At 47.6% G+C, this 19,943-nt stretch overlaps 1 protein-coding gene across 1 annotated transcript; it reads right to left on the bottom strand.

Annotated features, from left to right (window-relative positions):
- Positions 1-200: 200 nt before the first annotated feature.
- Positions 201-19,713, bottom strand: LOC119775375 (lethal(3)malignant brain tumor-like protein 4). Its single transcript, XM_038273341.1, has 18 exons — positions 19,080-19,713; positions 18,815-18,910; positions 18,655-18,740; positions 18,474-18,578; positions 18,264-18,399; positions 18,094-18,185; positions 17,882-18,024; positions 17,674-17,750; positions 8,646-8,731; positions 8,451-8,561; positions 8,263-8,377; positions 8,080-8,179; positions 7,868-7,996; positions 7,651-7,734; positions 6,318-6,391; positions 5,034-5,197; positions 4,877-4,939; positions 201-1,458 (listed from the first exon to the last, which is right to left on the bottom strand). Exons 1-18 carry the CDS (start codon positions 19,090-19,092, stop codon positions 1,177-1,179), a joined length of 1,956 nt encoding a protein of 651 aa, XP_038129269.1. The 5' UTR covers positions 19,093-19,713; the 3' UTR covers positions 201-1,176.
- Positions 19,714-19,943: the final 230 nt, after the last annotated feature.

Genomic DNA, 19,943 nt, shown 5'->3' with positions numbered 1-19,943 from the left:
AACCTTCCTCCGGTTGAATCTGGAGCTTTTGGAGGAAATCCAGGTGAATCTTTCTTTCCTTGCCTCTCCTGCAGATCGCAGTGCTGAGGACCCCCCCCCCCCCCCCCCCCCATCCTCCTGATGTAAACACCTACCTGTGATCAGCTGACTCCTCTGGACCAATCAGCTCCTCAGGAAGTGGACCAATGGCCAGAGCAGACTTCAGGTCAGAAACTTTATTGATCTCATCAAACACTGACAGACACAGCAGGCAGGAAGTGTTACCATGGAAACCTGAGGAAACCTGCTCTGTAGAAGTCCGTTTGTTTACACTGAGCATGTTTAGCTGAGCACCCTGAATGTAGTCCTGCTCTGACTGTGACATCACAGAGGGGGCGGGGTCAGCTTTTTTTGGTTCAAAGCCAGCAGGACTGAAATACAAATCTATACTCAAATAGAAACCTTAAAATAGAACTATATAGAGATGCAGCAGGAACAATAGAAACTCTGAAACATTACAATAAATTATCAGCTGTGGGAATAAAGCTCCGCCCACCACCAGGAATCAACATTCCCGACCAATCACAGCAGAGCAATAGGGATGACATCATTGTTTATGTCCGGGAGGTAAAATCCAGAGAAAGTAGTGGGTGAGGAGGCGGGGCCACGGTGTGTCATCATCACTGGCTTCCTGTTAGAATCCTGCTGACATAGACGGTGATGATGTCACGCTCATGACTTCATCACAGCGTCACTCCTCGCTGTCCATCGCAGCATTATGACCTCATCCCCACTGATGATGTCACTCCTCTGAGGGGAGCATCTTCCTGCTGTGCTCTGATGCGGCCGAGGTCTAATGAAGTCAATCAGCCAATCAGACGGCAGCAGCCACGTTGGTAACCACCTACAGCTGATTTAGGCCCCGCCTCCTTCCAGCTGGATCAGCTGCCCTGCATGATTGTCATCACAGTCAACGTCCCAGAATCCCTTTCACATTGTACTCCTCAGGCTGAACCACGCCCCTCCTCAAAGAGGGCGGAGCCTAAGACAGCAATCAGGTGTTCAAAGAGAAGCAGCACCTGAAGACACCTGAGTTCAGTGGGACGCCAGAACTTTTCATTAGTAAATAGGTGACTGAGAGGGAGGGGCTGGATTATAAGGGGCGGGGCTTATCTTCAGGAGTCTGAATGTGGTCAGTCAGATGCTGTAATCCTGAACATCTGATTGGCTCTTGACCTCAGCCTGTGATTGGCTCTCGTCCTCAGCCTGTGATTGGCTCTCGTCCTCAGCCTGTGATTGGCTCTCGTCCTCCGCCTGTGATTGGCTGTTCTTGCCCTCGGTCTGTGATTGGCTCTTTTCCTCGGCGTGTTTAAACATTAGGATGGAATTGTATATTTTGAGGGCGGGGCCAAGTTTGATTGACATGATCCTGACGATGTCGCGCTGTGTCAGCAGCAGGAAGGCTCGTCCATCTATTTGCTAAAAAGAAAGAAGAACCAATAAGATCAGAGTACAGGAGGGAGATCGACACCTCTGAGATCAGCTGCTAAACCATTATTAACTCATTTTATCCAGCAGAGGGCAGCAGCCTGATTTCCTATAACATCCATGTTCCTGCTCTTAAGAGTTAAACCTCATTGGTTCCCTCCCTAACGTGGTCATCATCCTGTTCTTAGAGTTAAGCCTCATTGGTTCCCTCCCTAACGTGGTCATCATCCTGTTCTTAGAGTTAAGCCTCATTGGTTCCCTCCCTAACGTGGTCATCATCCTGTTCTTAGAGTTAAACCTCATTGGTTCCCTCCCTAACGTGGTCATCATCCTGCTCTTAGAGTTAAACCTCATTGGTTCCCTCCCTAACGTGGTCATCATCCTGTTCTTAGAGTTAAACCTCATTGGTTCCCTCCCTAACGTGGTCATCATCCTGTTCTTAGAGTTAAACCTCATTGGTTCCCTCCCTAACGTGGTCATCATCCTGTTCTTAGAGTTAAGCCTCATTGGTTCCCTCCCTAACGTGCTCATCATCCTGTTCTTAGAGTTAAACCTCATTGGTTCCCTCCCTAACGTGGTCATCATCCTGTTCTTAGAGTTAAGCCTCATTGGTTCCCTCCCTAACGTGGTCATCATCCTGTTCTTAGAGTTAAGCCTCATTGGTTCCCTCCCTAACGTGCTCATCATCCTGTTCTTAGAGTTAAGCCTCATTGGTTCCCTCCCTAACGTGGTCATCATCCTGTTCTTAGAGTTAAACCTCATTGGTTCCCTCCCTAACGTGGTCATCATCCTGCTCTTAGAGTTAAACCTCATTGGTTCCCTCCCTAACGTGGTCATCATCCTGTTCTTAGAGTTAAACCTCATTGGTTCCCTCCCTAACGTGGTCATCATCCTGTTCTTAGAGTTAAGCCTCATTGGTTCCCTCCCTAACGTGGTTAACATCCTGTTCTTACAGTTAAACCTCATTGGTTCCCTCCCTAACGTGGTCATCATCCTGTTCTTAGAGTTAAGCCTCATTGGTTCCCTCCCTAACGTGGTTAACATCCTGTTCTTACAGTTAAACCTCATTGGTTCCCTCCCTAACGTGGTTAACATCCTGTTCTTAGAGTTAAACCTCATTGGTTCCCTCCCTAACGTGGTCATCATCCTGTTCTTAGAGTTAAACCTCATTGGTTCCCTCCCTAACGTGGTTAACATCCTGTTCTTACAGTTAAACCTCATTGGTTCCCTCCCTAACGTGGTTAACATCCTGTTCTTAGAGTTAAACCTCATTGGTTCCCTCCCTAACGTGGTCATCATCCTGTTCTTAGAGTTAAACCTCATTGGTTCCCTCCCTAACGTGGTCATCATCCTGTTCTTAGAGTTAAGCCTCATTGGTTCCCTCCCTAACGTGCTCATCATCCTGTTCTTAGAGTTAAGCCTCATTGGTTCGCTCCCTAACGTGGTTAACATCCTGTTCTTACAGTTAAACCTCATTGGTTCCCTCCCTAACGTGGTTAACATCCTGTTCTTAGAGTTAAACCTCATTGGTTCCCTCCCTAGCGTGGTCATCATCCTGCTCTTAGAGTTAAGCCTCATTGGTTCCCTCCCTAACGTGGTCATCATCCTGTTCTTAGAGTTAAGCCTCATTGGTTCCCTCCCTAACGTGGTTAACATCCTGTTCTTACAGTTAAACCTCATTGGTTCCCTCCCTAACGTGGTCATCATCCTGCTCTTAGAGTTAACCCTCATTGGTTCCCTCCCTAACGTGGTTAACATCCTGCTCTAAGAGTTAAGCCTCATTGGTTCCCTCCCTAACGTGGTTAACATACTGTTCTTACAGTTAAACCTCATTGGTTCCCTCCCTAACGTGGTTAACATCCTGTTCTTACAGTTAAACCTCATTGGTTCCCTCCCTAACGTGGTCATCATCCTGCTCTTAAGAGTTAAACCTCATTGGTTCCCTCCCTAACGTGGTCATCATCCTGCTCTTAGAGTTAACCCTCATTGGTTCCCTCCCTAACGTGGTTAACATCCTGCTCTAAGAGTTAAGCCTCATTGGTTCCCTCCCTAACGTGGTTAACATACTGTTCTTAGAGTTAAGCCTCATTGGTTCCCTCCCTAACGTGGTTAACATACTGTTCTTACAGTTAAACCTCATTGGTTCCCTCCCTAACGTGGTCATCATCCTGCTCTTAAGAGTTAAACCTCATTGGTTCCCTCCCTAATGTGGTCATCATCCTGCTCTTAAGAGTTAAACCTCATTGGTTCCCTCCCTAATGTGGTCATCATCCTGCTCTTAAGAGTTAAACCTCATTGGTTCCCTCCCTAACGTGGTTAACATCCTGTTCTTACAGTTAAACCTCATTGGTTCCCTCCCTAACGTGGTCATCATCCTGTTCTTAGAGTTAAACCTCATTGGTTCCCTCCCTAATGTGGTTATCATCCTGTTCTTAGAGCTAAACCTCATTGGTTCCCTCCCTAACGTGGTCATCATCCTGCTCTTAGAGTTAAACCTCATTGGTTCCCTCCCTAACGTGGTCATCATCCTGTTCTTAGAGTTAAGCCTCATTGGTTCCCTCCCTAACGTGGTCATCATCCTGTTCTTAGAGTTAAACCTCATTGGTTCCCTCCCTAACGTGGTCATCATCCTGTTCTTAGAGTTAAACCTCATTGGTTCCCTCCCTAACGTGGTTATCATCCTGTTCTTAGAGTTAAACCTCATTGGTTCCCTCCCTAACGTGGTCATCATCCTGTTTTTAGAGTTAAACCTCATTGGTTCCCTCCCTAACGTGGTCATCATCCTGTTCTTAGAGTTAAACCTCATTGGTTCCCTCCCTAACGTGGTCATCATCCTGCTTCCAGTGCTCCTGGTCCTTCACCGTCCATGGAGCCAACAGCAGGAAGCCAATCATGGACGGGAGAGGAGCTCTTGTGCCCAATTCAGACAGCCTTTAGCCTTCCAGGCATTATTATGGAACAGAAACTTACATTTCTATTCTACGGGTTCTACTGTGGTTCTACTATAGTTCTATTGGGTTCTAACATAGTTCTGCTATAGTTCTACTGGGTCATATGAGTAGAACGGCCATCTGATGTAACTTGACTCCCAGGAGAATTAACTGGTCTACATGGACAACAGCACAGGTAGTCCTGGGAGAAGGAGGACACCAGCAGACCGGGAACCAGGGTGATTGACTAGAACACGGTAAAGTCCTGGTGATGCTGAGGGACCATTGATGCTGTCTCTAATCTCCTTTCATTCATGGTTTACGGTCATTGCTGCCATAATCTGGCCCACTCTTATCCTGGTTGGATTCTGAAGGAGGTTTCCTCCCCACTGTATCCCTGTGCTTGTCAGTAATAAACTGCTAATCCACCTGGTTACAGCTGATGTCATTAAATCCATGCAGCTCATTGGACGTCTTACCTCCTCTCTGAACTGCTGGGCCTGTTCCTCACATCCAGGAAGAGACTCGATGAAATTGGACACCTGTGACATAGAGAGGAAACGATCACACAGTTCAGGTCCCCTGTATGGCATCACCATGGCAACACAAACCAGGGAAGCAGTCATCGTTACCCACCTGCTGGACGCTCCAGCACTGGACGGCGTCGGCGGGGATTCTGGCCACGCCCGGAAGCAGCTTGCGGTGCTGCTCCCAGCAGAGCGACAGGTCGCGTCCGGGCTGCGGCGACATGGCGGACAGGAAGACGGACTGATGGAGGGCGGCCTGCAGGCTGGACTCTGCTGCAGGAGACACCAGAGGACATCACGCAGGGTGGGACCAGAACCACCAGGTTCAACCTGATGCTGAACCATCCCATCACTGTGGTTACCGGGGAAACAGAAACCTTCTCTCGCTGCTGTGTTTCCATGGCAACACAGCACAGAGCCACTGATCTAACAATCATCTGACTGTTCTGACTCCGCCTTCCTGTCTCCATGACAACAGAGAAGAATCTGTGACATCACAGCCGGGGTCTGAACAGAAGCGAGTGGAATTCAGCATGAGAGTCGGTTCTGCCCGGGAGGAAGGAGGAGCATGAGGGAGGGGGAGGAAGGGGGGGGAGGAAGGGGGAGGAGAAGGGGGGCCGTGGAGGAGAGAGGGGGGGAGGAGGGTCCTGGTGGGGAGGACCTGCAGCAGTCAGCAGACCATCAAACTGCCGCAGTTCTTTGTTTCATTCAGATTAATCTCCAAGTTCAGCCACGCCCTCTCTCACCGCACACTGGTTTCCATGGTAACCAGCCTCTTCCTCTGCCTGGACTGAACACAGCTCCCCCTGGTGGTGACTAGCTAACAGTGATGGTGCAAAGATCACCAGAAAGGTTCTGAACCCAAGACCAGCAGCAGAACTTCAGAACTTTATAGAACCTGCGGCCTGACGGAGCGGCGAGAGCGTGATGACAGCGGAGTCCGTGGAAAAAGATCAAAGACATCAACTCAACTTTTCTATTTAAAGTTTAAACGTATCAACAGCTCCATCAGGACACTGTGGGCAGAGCAGGGCGCTGAGAAGGATGCAGTCTCCGGCTGCACTCTGGGTCCCTGAGCAAGACCCTTAACCCCACACTGCTCCCCGGGGGGGAGGGGTTCAATCTGGAGAGTGAATTTCTCCAATAAATTATATTTACATGAAGGGAACCAATAAAACAGCTGTTATGGTTACAGTAAAACCACTGCTGCATCATGGGCCGCCTCCTGCGCTGTGATTGGTCAGATTAGATGGTTACAAACAGAGTACTCTATGAGGTAAGCTCTATAGATCTATGGCAGACAGAATATAAATAGAGTGATAAAGGGCTGAGGAGCGCCCTCTGCTGGGCCAACAGTTAAACTGGTTCCAGAACCAGAACACATAGAACATACCTGGACTGATGGTTCTGAGAGGAACTTCCTCCTCTTCCTGCTTCACACGCAGCAATTTGGTTGGTTGAGACAATCTGTGGGCGGAGACAGAGAGAACAGAAAAAATCATTATCTTCATCATCCTCATCCTCCTGATCGTCCTCATCCTCATCTGAATCATCATCCTCCCCCTCCTCATCATTATCATCATCATCATCCTCCTCCTCATCATCTTCATCATCCTCCTCATCATGATCCTCCTCATCCTCATCATTATCATCCTCATCATCATCTTCATCATCATCCTCCTCCTCATCCTCATCATTATCATCCTCCTCCTCCTCCTCATCACCCTCCTCCTCCTCATCATCTTCATCATCATCCTCCTCATCATCTTCATCATCCTCCTCATCATGATCCTCCTCATCCTCCTCCTCCTCATCCTCCTCATCATCTTCATCATCCTCCTCATCATGATCCTCCTCATCCTCCTCATCATCATCTTCATCATCCTTATCCTCCTCATCATGATGATCCTCATCATTATCATCATCCTCCTCATCATCATCATCTTCACCCTCAACATCCTCCTCCTCCTCATCATCCTCCTCATCATCATCCTCCTCCTCATCATCATCTTCATCATCCTCCTCCTCCTCATCATCATCCTCATTATCCTCATCATCCTCATCCTTTTCATCATCATCATCCTCCTCCTCCTCATCATCATCCTCATCCTTTTCATCATCATCATCCTCATCCTTTTCATCATCATCATCCTCCTCATCATCATCCTCCTCCTCCTCCTCCTCATCATCCTCATCCTTTTCATCATCCTCATCCTCATCCTCCTCCTCCTCCTCCTCCTCATCATCATCCTTTTCATCATCCTCATCCTCCTTATCCTCCCCCTCATCATCAGTGATGCAACATTTTTCTCCTGTGGCAGATGGATAGGACCAAAGAATGGGTTCTACTCTGAGTCCAGGGTTCTAACTGGGTTCTGCTGTAGTTCTACTGGGTTCCATAGGTTAATCATACAGCAGTCTGTTGGTTAATAGATGTTCTAGTTCCTTTAAACTGGAAGTCTATTCTGGTTCCAAAGGTTATTCTGTTATTCTGCACTATTTCTGCCGTTTCTATGTCCTTAAACTGTCCATTGGTTCTCCTAATGTTCCTGTCTGGGTTCTGCTGGTTCTCCTAATGGTTCTGTTCGGGTTCTGCTGGTTCTCCTGGTGCTGCCGAGGCTCTGAGGATATTTTCAGATGTCTGTTACATAAAAGCAGGTTAGATCACCTGCAGAGAACAGCCCCCCACCCCCGGCTGAGCAGAGCCAATCACAGAGCCGTCTCACCTGTCCGCCGGTCTCTTCCTCTTCCCCAGGGGGAGCAGCAGCGGCGCCTCTGGTGACTCCTCCTCCTTCTCCTCAGCTGCTCTCCTGCTCCACAGACAGGGAGGTGATCAGAACACTTCCTGCTCCGTTTGCAGCGTAGCAGCAGGGCACGGCGCCCCCTGCTGTCAGCTGCTCTCTACAGCAGAGCCCTGACCAATCAGCGCTGTTCTGTGGTTACCTGTGAGGCAGGTAGGCCTGCTGATGGATGGACACCGGAACAAGTGTGACGGAGCGCTCCCCTCCCAGCCGATCAGGAAGCACCACCTCCTTCCTCATGTTGATGTCAGAATACGGACATCCGAAGGCACTGAGCACAGACAGACGGACACAGAGGTGGGCGGGTCAAACCCACCAGAAGGCAGGACTATGACCAGGTGTGGGGGGCGGTACCTGTGGTGTCCCGTGTATTTGGCTCCTTTGATGTGTCCGACTCCTCTGCAGCCGGCGGTGGGACAGACTCCCTGAGACGGCGAGGGCAGCGGGGTTGAACCTGTCCAACGACAACACACAGGCTTCAGGACTCTGACAGCAGGCCTGACTGAGAGCCGGCCGTCCCTGGGGGGGCCGTCTGACCTGGGGGCGGTTCCAGCGGGTGACCCGTGCGTTGGCACCACCCCACCGGGTGCAGGTCGCCGTGGTCGCTGTCCAGCCAGACGTCGAACAGCGTGGACCAGCCGTCGTAATGGATCTGCGGAACCGCAGCCAATCATCACCCTTCGCTCTATGACATCACAAAGATGGTGGAAGGAAGCGTGCCGTACCTTCACCCTGTAGTCTTCAGTGTCTGTTACCGTGGCGACGCGCATCAACATGGGGTTCCTCCTGTCGACCGCCTCTAGTCTGTGGTTCAGCTTAAAGCCATGCGGAGCTCTCTGATTGGCCGAGGACACAGATGGAGCCGTCAGTCACTAGAAGCTCTCTGATTGTACTCCTGTCTGACCCCGCCCACTTCTCACCAGAGTGAACGCCGCGCCGGGAGCGGCCATGGAACCGGTTTCCTGCAGGTAGTCGTCCCACACAAAGTGCTCTGGACTGGGATGACCTGGAACCCAGAGAACAGGTACTCAGAGTACTACAGAGTCAGAGTACTGCAGAGTCAGAATACTACAGAGTCAGAGTACTACAGAGTCAGAGTACTACAGAGTCAGAGCACTGCAGACTCAGAGTACTACAGAGTCAGAGTACTATAGAGTCAGAGTGCTATAGAGTCAGAGTACTACAGAGTCAGAGCACTGCAGACTCAGAGTACTACAGAGTCAGAGTACTACAGAGTCAGAGTACTATAGAGTCAGAGTGCTATAGAGTCAGAGTACTACAGAGTCAGAGTACTACAGAGTCAGAGTACTACAGAGTCAGAGCACTGCAGACTCAGAGTACTACAGAGTCAGAGTGCTATAGAGTCAGAGTGCTATAGAGTCAGAGTACTACAGAGTCAGAGCACTGCAGACTCAGAGTACTACAGAGTCAGAGTACTATAGAGTCAGAGTACAACGCAGTCAGAGTACTGCAGAGTCAGAGTACTACAGAGTCAGAGTACTGCAGAGTCAGAGTACTACAGAGTCAGAGTACTACAGAGTCAGAGTACTACAGAGTCAGAGTACTGCAGAGTCAGAGTACTGCAGAGTCAGAGTACCATAGTCAAAGTACTGCAGAGTCAGAGTACTACAGGTACTCAGAGTACTACAGAGTCAGAGTACCATAGTCAAAGTACTGCAGAGTCAGAGTACTACAGAGTCAGAGTACTACAGAGTCAGAGTACTACAGAGTCAGAGCACTGCAGACTCAGAGTACTACAGAGTCAGAGTACTATAGAGTCAGAGTACAACGCAGTCAGAGTACTGCAGAGTCAGAGTACTACAGAGTCAGAGTACTGCAGAGTCAGAGTACTGCAGAGTCAGAGTACTGCAGAGTCAGAGTACCATAGTCAAAGTACTGCAGAGTCAGAGTACTACAGAGTCAGAGTACTACAGAGTCAGAGTACTGCAGAGTCAGAGTACTACAGAGTCAGAGTACTACAGAGTCAGAGTACTACAGAGTCAGAGTACTATAGAGTCAGAGTACAACGCAGTCAGAGTACTGCAGAGTCAGAGTACTACAGAGTCAGAGTACTGCAGAGTCAGAGTACTGCAGAGTCAGAGTACTGCAGAGTCAGAGTACCATAGTCAAAGTACTGCAGAGTCAGAGTACTACAGAGTCAGAGTACTACAGAGTCAGAGTACTACAGAGTCAGAGTACTGCAGAGTCAGAGTACTACAGAGTCAGAGTACTGCAGAGTCAGAGTACTGCAGAGTCAGAGTACCATAGTCAAAGTACTGCAGAGTCAGAGTACTACAGAGTCAGAGTACTACAGGTACTCAGGGTACTACAGAGTCAGAGTACCATAGTCAAAGTACTGCAGAGTCAGAGTACTACAGAGTCAGAGTACTACAGAGTCAGAGTACTGCAGAGTCAGAGTACTACAGAGTCAGAGTACTACAGAGTCAGAGTACTGCAGAGTCAGAGTACTGCAGAGTCAGAGTACCATAGTCAAAGTACTGCAGAGTCAGAGTACTACAGAGTCAGAGTACTACAGGTACTCAGAGTACTACAGAGTCTGAGTACTACAGAGTCAGAGTACTACAGGTACTCAGAGTACTACAGAGTCAGAGTACTGTAGAGTCAGAGTACTACAGAGTCAGAGTACTACAGAGTCAGAGTACAACGCAGTCAGAGTACTACAGAGTCAGAGTACTGCAGAGTCAGAGTACTAAAGAGTCAGAGTACTGCAGAGTCAGAGTACTACAGAGTCAGAGTACTACAGGTACTCAGAGTACTACAGAGTCAGAGTACTACAGAGTCAGAGTACTGCAGAGTCAGACTACTACAGAGTCAGAGTACTATAGTCAAAGTACTACAGAGTCAGAGTACTATAGATTTGGAGTACTATAAAGTCAGAGTACTACAGAGTCAGAGTACTATAGAGTCAGAGTACTATAGAGTCAGAGTGCTATAGAGTCAGAGTGCTACAGAGTCAGAGTACTATAGAGTCAGAGTACTACAGAGTCAGTGTACTACAGAGTCAGAGTACTGCAGAGTCAGAGTACTATAGAGTCAGTGTACTACAGAGTCAGAGTACTATAGAGTCAGAGTACTATAGAGTCAGTGTACTACAGAGTCAGAGTACTATAGAGTCAGAGTACTATAGAGTCAGTGTACTACAGAGTCAGTGTACTACAGAGTCAGAGTACTGCAGAGTCAGACTACTACAGAGTCAGAGTACTATAGTCAAAGTACTACAGAGTCAGAGTACTATAGATTTAGAGTACTATAAAGTCAGATTACTACAGAGTCAGAGTACTATAGAGTCAGAGTACTATAGAGTCAGAGTTCTATAGAGTCAGAGTACTATAGAGTCAGAGTACTATAGTCAGTGTGCTACAGAGTCAGAGTACTACAGAGTCAGAGTACTATAGAGTCAGAGTGCTATAGAGTCAGAGTGCTATAGAGTCAGGGTCCTATAGAGTCAGAGTACTATAGAGTCAGTGTGCTACAGAGTCAGAGTACTATAGAGTCAGAGTGCTATAGAGTCAGAGTACTATATAGTCAGAGTGCTACAGAGTCAGAGTACTATAGAGTGAGGGTGCTACAGAGTCAGAGTACTATAGAGTCAGAGTACTATAGAGTCAGTGTGCTACAGAGTCAGAGTACTATAGAGTCAGAGTACTATAGAGTCAGTGTGCTACAGAGTCAGAGTACTATAGAGTCAGTGTGCTACAGAGTCAGAGTACTATAGAGTCAGAGTGCTATAGAGTCAGAGTACTATATAGTCAGAGTGCTATAGAGTCAGAGTACTATAGAGTCAGAGTACTATAGAGTCAGTGTGCTACAGAGTCAGAGTACTATAGAGTCAGAGTGCTATAGAGTCAGAGTACTATAGAGTCAGAGTACTATAGAGTCAGTGTGCTACAGAGTCAGAGTACTATAGAGTCAGTGTGCTACAGAGTCAGAGTACTATAGAGTCAGAGTGCTATAGAGTCTGAGTACTATATAGTCAGAGTGCTACAGAGTCAGAGTACTATAGAGTGAGAGTGCTACAGAGTCAGAGTACTATAGAGTGAGGGTGCTATAGAGTCAGAGTACTATAGAGTCAGAGTACTATAGAGTCAGAGTGCTATAGAGTCAGGTGCTATAGAGTCAGAGTACTATAGAGTCAGAGTACTATAGAGTCAGAGTGCTATAGAGTCAGGTGCTATAGAGTCAGGTGCTATAGAGTCAGAGTACTATAGAGTCAGAGTACTATATAGTCAGAGTGCTACAGAGTCAGAGTACTATAGAGTGAGGGTGCTATAGAGTCAGAGTACTATAGAGTCAGAGTACTATAGAGTCAGGTGCTATAGAGTCAGAGTACTATAGAGTCAGAGTACTATAGAGTCAGAGTGCTATAGAGTCAGGTGCTATAGAGTCAGGTGCTATAGAGTCAGGTGCTATAGAGTCAGAGTACTATAGAGTCAGAGTGCTATAGAGTCAGGTGCTATAGAGTCAGAGTACAATAGAGTCAGAGTACTATAGAGTCAGGTGCTATAGAGTCAGAGTACTATAGAGTCAGAGTACTATAGAGTCAGGTGCTATAGAGTCAGAGTGCTATAGAGTCAGAGTGCTATAGAGTCAGAGTACTATAGAGTCAGAGTACTATAGAGTCAGAGTGCTACAGAGTCAGAGTACTATAGAGTCAGAGTGCTACAGAGTCAGAGTGCTATAGAGTCAGAGTACTATAGAGTCAGAGTGCTATAGAGTCAGAGTGCTACAGAGTCAGAGTACTATAGAGTCAGAGTACTATAGAGTCAGTGTACTACAGAGTCAGTGTACTACAGAGTCAGAGTACTGCAGAGTCAGAGTGCTATAGAGTCAGAGTACTATATAGTCAGAGTGCTACAGAGTCAGAGTACTATAGAGTGAGGGTACTACAGAGTCAGAGTGCTATAGAGTCAGAGTACTATAGAGTCAGAGTACTATAGAGTCAGAGTACTATAGAGTCAGGTGCTATAGAGTCAGAGTACTATAGAGTCAGAGTACTATAGAGTCAGGTGCTATAGAGTCAGAGTACTATAGAGTCAGAGTTCTATAGAGTCAGAGTACTATAGAGTCAGAGTACTATAGTCAGCGTGCTACAGAGTCAGAGTACTACAGAGTCAGAGTACTATAGAGTCAGAGTGCTATAGAGTCAGAGTGCTATAGAGTCAGAGTACTATAGAGTCAGGTGCTATAGAGTCAGAGTACTATAGAGTCAGAGTTCTATAGAGTCAGAGTACTATAGAGTCAGAGTACTATAGAGTCAGAGTGCTATAGAGTCAGAGTGCTATAGAGTCAGAGTACTATAGAGTCAGAGTACTATAGAGTCAGGTGCTATAGAGTCAGAGTACTATAGAGTCAGAGTGCTATAGAGTCAGGTGCTATAGAGTCAGAGTACTATAGAGTCAGAGTGCTATAGAGTCAGAGTACTATAGAGTCAGAGTACTATAGAGTCAGGTGCTATAGAGTCAGGGTACTATAGAGTCAGAGTGCTATAGAGTCAGGTACTATAGAGTCAGAGTACTATAGAGTCAGGTGCTATAGAGTCAGAGTACTATAGAGTCAGAGTGCTATAGAGTCAGAGTGCTATAGAGTCAGAGTACTATAGAGTCAGAGTACTATAGAGTCAGGTGCTATAGAGTCAGAGTACTATAGAGTCAGAGTTCTACAGAGTCAGAGTACTATAGAGTCAGAGTACTATAGTCAGCGTGCTACAGAGTCAGAGTACTACAGAGTCAGAGTACTATAGAGTCAGAGTGCTATAGAGTCAGAGTGCTATAGAGTCAGAGTACTATAGAGTCAGTGTGCTACAGAGTCAGAGTACTATAGAGTGAGGGTGCTACAGAGTCAGAGTGCTATAGAGTCAGAGTGCTATAGAGTCAGAGTGCTACAGAGTCAGAGTACTATAGAGTCAGAGTGCTATAGAGTCAGTGTGCTACAGAGTCAGAGTACTATAGAGTCAGAGTGCTATAGAGTCAGAGTACTATATAGTCAGAGTGCTACAGAGTCAGAGTACTATAGAGGGAGAGTGCTACAGAGTCAGAGTACTATAGAGTGAGAGTGCTACAGAGTCAGAGTACTATAGAGTGAGGGTGCTATAGAGTCAGAGTACTATAGAGTCAGAGTACTATAGAGTCAGAGTGCTATAGAGTCAGGTGCTATAGAGTCAGAGTACTATAGAGTCAGAGTACTATAGAGTCAGAGTGCTATAGAGTCAGGTGCTATAGAGTCAGAGTGCTATAGAGTCAGAGTACTATAGAGTCATAGTGCTATAGAGTCAGGTGCTATAGAGTCAGAGTACTATAGAGTCAGAGTACTATAGAGTCAGAGTGCTATAGAGTCAGGTGCTATAGAGTCAGAGTACTATAGAGTCAGAGTACTATAGAGTCAGAGTGCTATAGAGTCAGGTGCTATAGAGTCGGAGTACTATAGAGTCAGAGTACTATAGAGTCAGGTGCTATAGAGTCAGAGTACTATAGAGTCAGAGTACTATAGAGTCAGGTGCTATAGAGTCAGAGTGCTATAGAGTCAGAGTGCTATAGAGTCAGAGTACTATAGAGTCAGAGTGCTACAGAGTCAGAGTGCTATAGAGTCAGAGTGCTACAGAGTCAGAGTACTATAGAGTCAGAGTGCTACAGAGTCAGAGTGCTATAGAGTCAGAGTACTATAGAGTCAGAGTGCTATAGAGTCAGGGTGCTATAGAGTCAGAGTACTATAGAGTCAGAGTGCTACAGAGTCAGAGTGCTATAGAGTCAGAGTACTATAAAGTCAGAGTGCTATAGAGTCAGGGTGCTATAGAGTCAGAGTACTATAGAGTCAGAGTGCTACAGAGTCAGAGTGCTATAGAGTCAGAGTACTATAGAGTCAGGTGCTATAGAGTCAGAGTGCTATAGAGTCAGAGTGCTATAGAGTCAGAGTACTATAGAGTCAGAGTGCTACAGAGTCAGAGTACTATAGAGTCAGAGTGCTACAGAGTCAGAGTACTATAGAGTCAGAGTGCTACAGAGTCAGAGTGCTATAGAGTCAGAGTACTATAGAGTCAGAGTGCTATAGAGTCAGGGTGCTATAGAGTCAGAGTACTATAGAGTCAGAGTGCTACAGAGTCCGAGTACTATAGAGTCAGAGTGCTACAGAGTCAGAGTACTATAGAGTCAGAGTGCTACAGAGTCAGGGTGCTATAGAGTCAGGTGCTATAGAGTCAGAGTGCTATAGAGTCAGAGTACTATAGAGTCAGAGTGCTACAGAGTCAGAGTGCTATAGAGTCAGAGTGCTACAGAGTCAGAGTACTATAGAGTCAGAGTGCTACAGAGTCAGAGTGCTATAGAGTCAGAGTACTATAGAGTCAGAGTGCTATAGAGTCAGGGTGCTATAGAGTCAGAGTACTATAGAGTCAGAGTGCTACAGAGTCAGAGTGCTATAGAGTCAGAGTACTATAGAGTCAGGGTGCTATAGAGTCAGAGTACTATAGAGTCAGGTGCTATAGAGTCAGGTGCTATAGAGTCAGAGTACTATAGAGTCAGAGTACTATAGAGTCAGGTGCTATAGAGTCAGAGTGCTATAGAGTCAGAGTGCTATAGAGTCAGAGTACTATAGAGTCAGAGTGCTACAGAGTCAGAGTACTATAGAGTCAGAGTGCTACAGAGTCAGAGTACTATAGAGTCAGAGTGCTACAGAGTCAGAGTGCTATAGAGTCAGAGTACTATAAAGTCAGAGTGCTATAGAGTCAGGGTGCTATAGAGTCAGAGTACTATAGAGTCAGAGTGCTACAGAGTCAGAGTGCTATAGAGTCAGAGTACTATAGAGTCAGGTGCTATAGAGTCAGAGTGCTATAGAGTCAGAGTGCTATAGAGTCAGAGTACTATAGAGTCAGAGTGCTACAGAGTCAGAGTACTACAGAGTCAGAGTGCTACAGAGTCAGAGTACTATAGAGTCAGAGTGCTACAGAGTCAGAGTGCTATAGAGTCAGAGTACTATAGAGTCAGAGTGCTATAGAGTCAGGGTGCTATAGAGTCAGAGTACTATAGAGTCAGAGTGCTACAGAGTCAGAGTACTATAGAGTCAGAGTGCTACAGAGTCAGAGTACTATAGTCAGAGTGCTACAGAGTCAGGGTGCTATAGAGTCAGGTGCTATAGAGTCAGAGTGCTATAGAGTCAGAGTGCTATGGAGTCAGAGTACTATAGAGTCAGAGTGCTACAGAGTCAGAGTACTATAGAGTCAGAGTGCTATAGAGTCAGAGTACTATAGAGTCAGAGTACTATAGAGTCAGAGTGCTACAGAGTCAGAGTACTATAGAGTCAGAGTGCTATAGTCAGAGTACTATAGAGTCAGAGTGCTATAGAGTCAGAGTACTATAGAGTCAGAGTACTATAGAGTCAGAGTGCTACAGAGTCAGAGTACTATAGAGTCAGAGTGCTATAGAGTCAGAGTGCTATAGAGTCAGAGTACTATAGAGTCAGAGTGCTACAGAGTCAGAGTACTATAGAGTCAGAGTGCTATAGAGTCAGAGTGCTACAGAGTCAGAGTACTATAGAGTCAGAGTGCTATAGAGTCAGAGTACTATAGAGTCAGAGTACTATAGAGTCAGAGTGCTACAGAGTCAGAGTACTATAGAGTCAGAGTGCTATAGAGTCAGAGTGCTATAGAGTCAGAGTACTATAGAGTCAGAGTGCTACAGAGTCAGAGTACTATAGAGTCAGAGTGCTACAGAGTCAGAGTACTATAGAGTCAGAGTGCTACAGAGTCAGGGTGCTATAGAGTCAGGTGCTATAGAGTCAGAGTGCTATAGAGTCAGAGTGCTATGGAGTCAGAGTACTATAGATTCAGAGTGCTACAGAGTCAGAGTACTATAGAGTCAGAGTGCTATAGAGTCAGAGTACTATAGAGTCAGAGTGCTACAGAGTCAGAGTGCTATAGAGTCAGAGTGCTACAGAGTCAGAGTACTATAGAGTCAGAGTACTATAGAGTCAGTGTACTACAGAGTCAGTGTACTACAGAGTCAGAGTACTGCAGAGTCAGACTACTACAGAGTCAGAGTACTATAGTCAAAGTACTACAGAGTCAGAGTACTATAGATTTAGAGTACTATAAAGTCAGAGTACTACAGAGTCAGAGTACTATAGAGTCAGAGTACTATAGAGTCAGAGTTCTATAGAGTCAGAGTACTATAGAGTCAGAGTACTATAGTCAGCGTGCTACAGAGTCAGAGTATTACAGAGTCAGAGTGCTATAGAGTCAGAGTGCTATAGAGTCAGAGTACTATAGAGTCAGAGTACTATAGAGTCAGTGTGCTACAGAGTCAGAGTACTATAGAGTCAGAGTGCTATAGAGTCAGAGTACTATATAGTCAGAGTGCTATAGAGTCAGAGTGCTATAGAGTCAGAGTACCATAGAGTCAGAGTGCTATAGAGTGAGGGTGCTACAGAGTCAGAGTGCTATAGAGTCAGAGTACTATAGAGTCAGAGTGCTATAGAGTCAGAGTGCTATAGAGTCAGAGTACTATAGAGTCAGTGTGCTACAGAGTCAGAGTCCTATAGAGTCAGAGTACTATATAGTCAGAGTGCTACAGAGTCAGAGTACTATAGAGTCAGAGTACTATAGAGTGAGGGTGCTATAGAGTCAGAGTGCTATAGAGTCAGAGTACTACAGAGTCAGAGTGCTACAGAGTCAGAGTACTATAGAGTCAGAGTGCTACAGAGTCAGAGTACTACAGAGTCAGAGTACTGTAGAGTCAGAGTACTATAGAGTCAGGTGCTATAGAGTCAGAGTACTACAGTCAGAGTACTGTAGAGTCAGAGTACTATAGAGTCAGAGTGCTATAGAGTCAGAGTACTGCAGAGTCAGGTACTATAGAGTCAGAGTACTGCAGAGTCAGAGTACTACAGAGTCAGAGTACTACAGAGTACATGTGCTTAAAGCTGCAGGTTCGGCTGACGTACCCTGGGGGGCGGTCAGAGGTCGGCCATGTTCTTCACACCAGCCCACAGGATGGATGTACGGACTGCTGCTGTCGCACCTGAAGGACCAACAAACACCGAGGCAGACGTCAGCCCTGAACATCAGTGAGCGGAACAGAAACGGCTGCAGCGCCCCCTGCTGACCAACTCTAACACTGCAGCTAACCCATAATCCATCTGTCCGTCTCACCAGTAGTCGTACGTGTCGTCCCAGTTGTCGAAGTGAACCAGGAAGCGTTCCTCAACCACGTCGGCCACGGACGCCACACAGACCAGCCCGGGGTTCTTCTTGTCCACCGCCTCCAGCTTCATCCCCACCTGGAACGCACAATCCTGACAGACAGACGGACGTCAGCTGGACGCAGACAGGTAAAGGACGTAACCCGCCGGGCGTTCCCTCACCGTGGAGCGGCGGGTGAACAGGGAGGCCGGGGCGGCGTGGGACCCTGTCGACTGGAGGTAGTCCTGCCAGTCGAACTCCGCCTCGCTCTGACCTACGGGCAGACAGACGGACGGATACGGTTACCTGGAACGGAGGCTCACCTGGACGGCAGCCAGCTTCCTGTTCTCACCTTTGGGTGGGTGGAGCTTGTGGCTGTGCTCTTTACACCAGCCGGCAGGTTTGATGTCTGCAGAATCCGCATTTACCCAGAAGTCATAGCACTCCGAGTAACCGTCGATGTGGAGCCGCAGCCGACAGCCAATCACCTGAGGGGGGAGACACATGTCCTCATGTCCTCACGTCCTCCCTCGCTGCCGTCAATGTGTGTGTGTGGCGTTACCTCGGCGACTGTCAGCACGCAAAACATGGAGGGATGCAGCGGGTCGACGCCTTCCAGCTTCATGCCCGCTTTGAAGGCCGCTCTCCTGCTGGGGAAGGACTGTTCCTGGGAGGCAGACAGGTGGCGGTCAGTGGGCGTGGCCCGCCTGTCGCCGCCCGGCGGCGCTCTGCGTGTTTCTCACCTGCGTGAAGACAGAGGGCGGAGCCGCCTCGGCTTTCTGCTCGTTCAGGTACTGCTGCCAGGACCAGGACCGCCTCTTCACGCTCACTGCGGACCAGAACCGACCCGTCCGATTCCCATCAGCCTGATGATGGTGATGATGATGATGATGAAGACCTTACCTTGAGTGCTGCTGACTTTGTTCTTCATCTCCTCCTCCTCTTCCTCTTCTGTTCGGTTCGGTCCACACCGAATCAAACGCGACCTCTTCTTCTTCTCTGCAACATATGGATGACATCATGACCTCATGACGCCATGCTGCTGCCCTCTAGCTGCCACACCCAGAACATCCTGCAGGACCTGTCAGAACCAGAGTCTGGGTCCAACAGAACCTTCCAGAACCATCAGGTGTGGCTCTGTCCTGCTGACATGGACCAGAACGGTTACCATGGTGATCCATCAGAGTCCCAGTCTGGGTCTGATCAGAACCGGATTCTGCTGTGAGGCTGACTGTCCTCCTCTGCAGGGACAGATTAGGATTATTAATCTGATCGATCAGCTGCTTGATGAACAGACTCCTGATCCGGAACCAGGTTCTGATCCAGAACCAGGTTCTGGATCAGCTTTGGATCGGTACCGTCACTGATTCCACTGAACTAAAACTAACACAGGAAGTCAGCAGCCGGACCTTCAGAGTAAAAGCCCAGAGGACCAGAACTGGGCCTTTATTCAGAACCCACAGACAAACTGGATCTTCTGGTGACACTGAACCAGAACCTCCGGCTGGTTCCGAACCTCAGAGGGTCAGCTGAGAACAGCAGCGGACCGGAACCGATCGAGCGGCTCTTATTGTGAAGGCAGAGCGGAAGTGAAGCCAGCCTGTCTGCTCGGTGATTGATAGGAGAGAAGAATCAGGTGGAGATCTGCGGCTCCGAGGCCGGCGGATCGGCCGCAGGGCCCGGTTCGGCCTGCCGGACCCATCCGGACTCACGAGCCGCTAAACTGGACCCACTGAGCCCAGAGGAACCGGAACCGGAACCAGGATTATGGGCTAAACTTACCAACTGGGATGATCCGCGTCACTTCGCTGAAACAGAACAACACGGAAACTGGAGGCTGGGAGGGAACTGCGCATGCGCAGCAGGGGGAGGGGGAGGAGAGTGGGAGGGGGGGTTTGATGGATGGAGCCAATCAACCAATCAGAGGATCAGATCTTTCACACCACAGAAAGATAGTAATGAAAAACCTATAAGATAAACATTAAAACTTAAAAGAGAAATTTTAAACAAGTAAATGATCCGTTTCCTGAAA

The sequence above is a fragment of the Cyprinodon tularosa genome, unplaced genomic scaffold, assembly GCF_016077235.1.
Source record: "Cyprinodon tularosa strain WSP-4 unplaced genomic scaffold, ASM1607723v1 ctg869, whole genome shotgun sequence".
Classification (NCBI taxonomy): domain Eukaryota; kingdom Metazoa; phylum Chordata; class Actinopteri; order Cyprinodontiformes; family Cyprinodontidae; genus Cyprinodon; species Cyprinodon tularosa.
This window is presented reverse-complemented; position numbering and strand designations above follow the sequence as displayed.

Bases quoted from the DNA above. Each gene is read 5' to 3' on its own strand.
- LOC119775375 (XM_038273341.1), bottom strand. The intron at 18,579-18,654 runs GTGAGAAACACG...TCTGCCTCCCAG, and splicing joins CGCCCTCTGTCTTCACGCAG to GAACAGTCCTTCCCCAGCAG. The intron at 4,940-5,033 runs GTGGGTAACGAT...TCTATGTCACAG, and splicing joins AGTGCTGGAGCGTCCAGCAG to GTGTCCAATTTCATCGAGTC.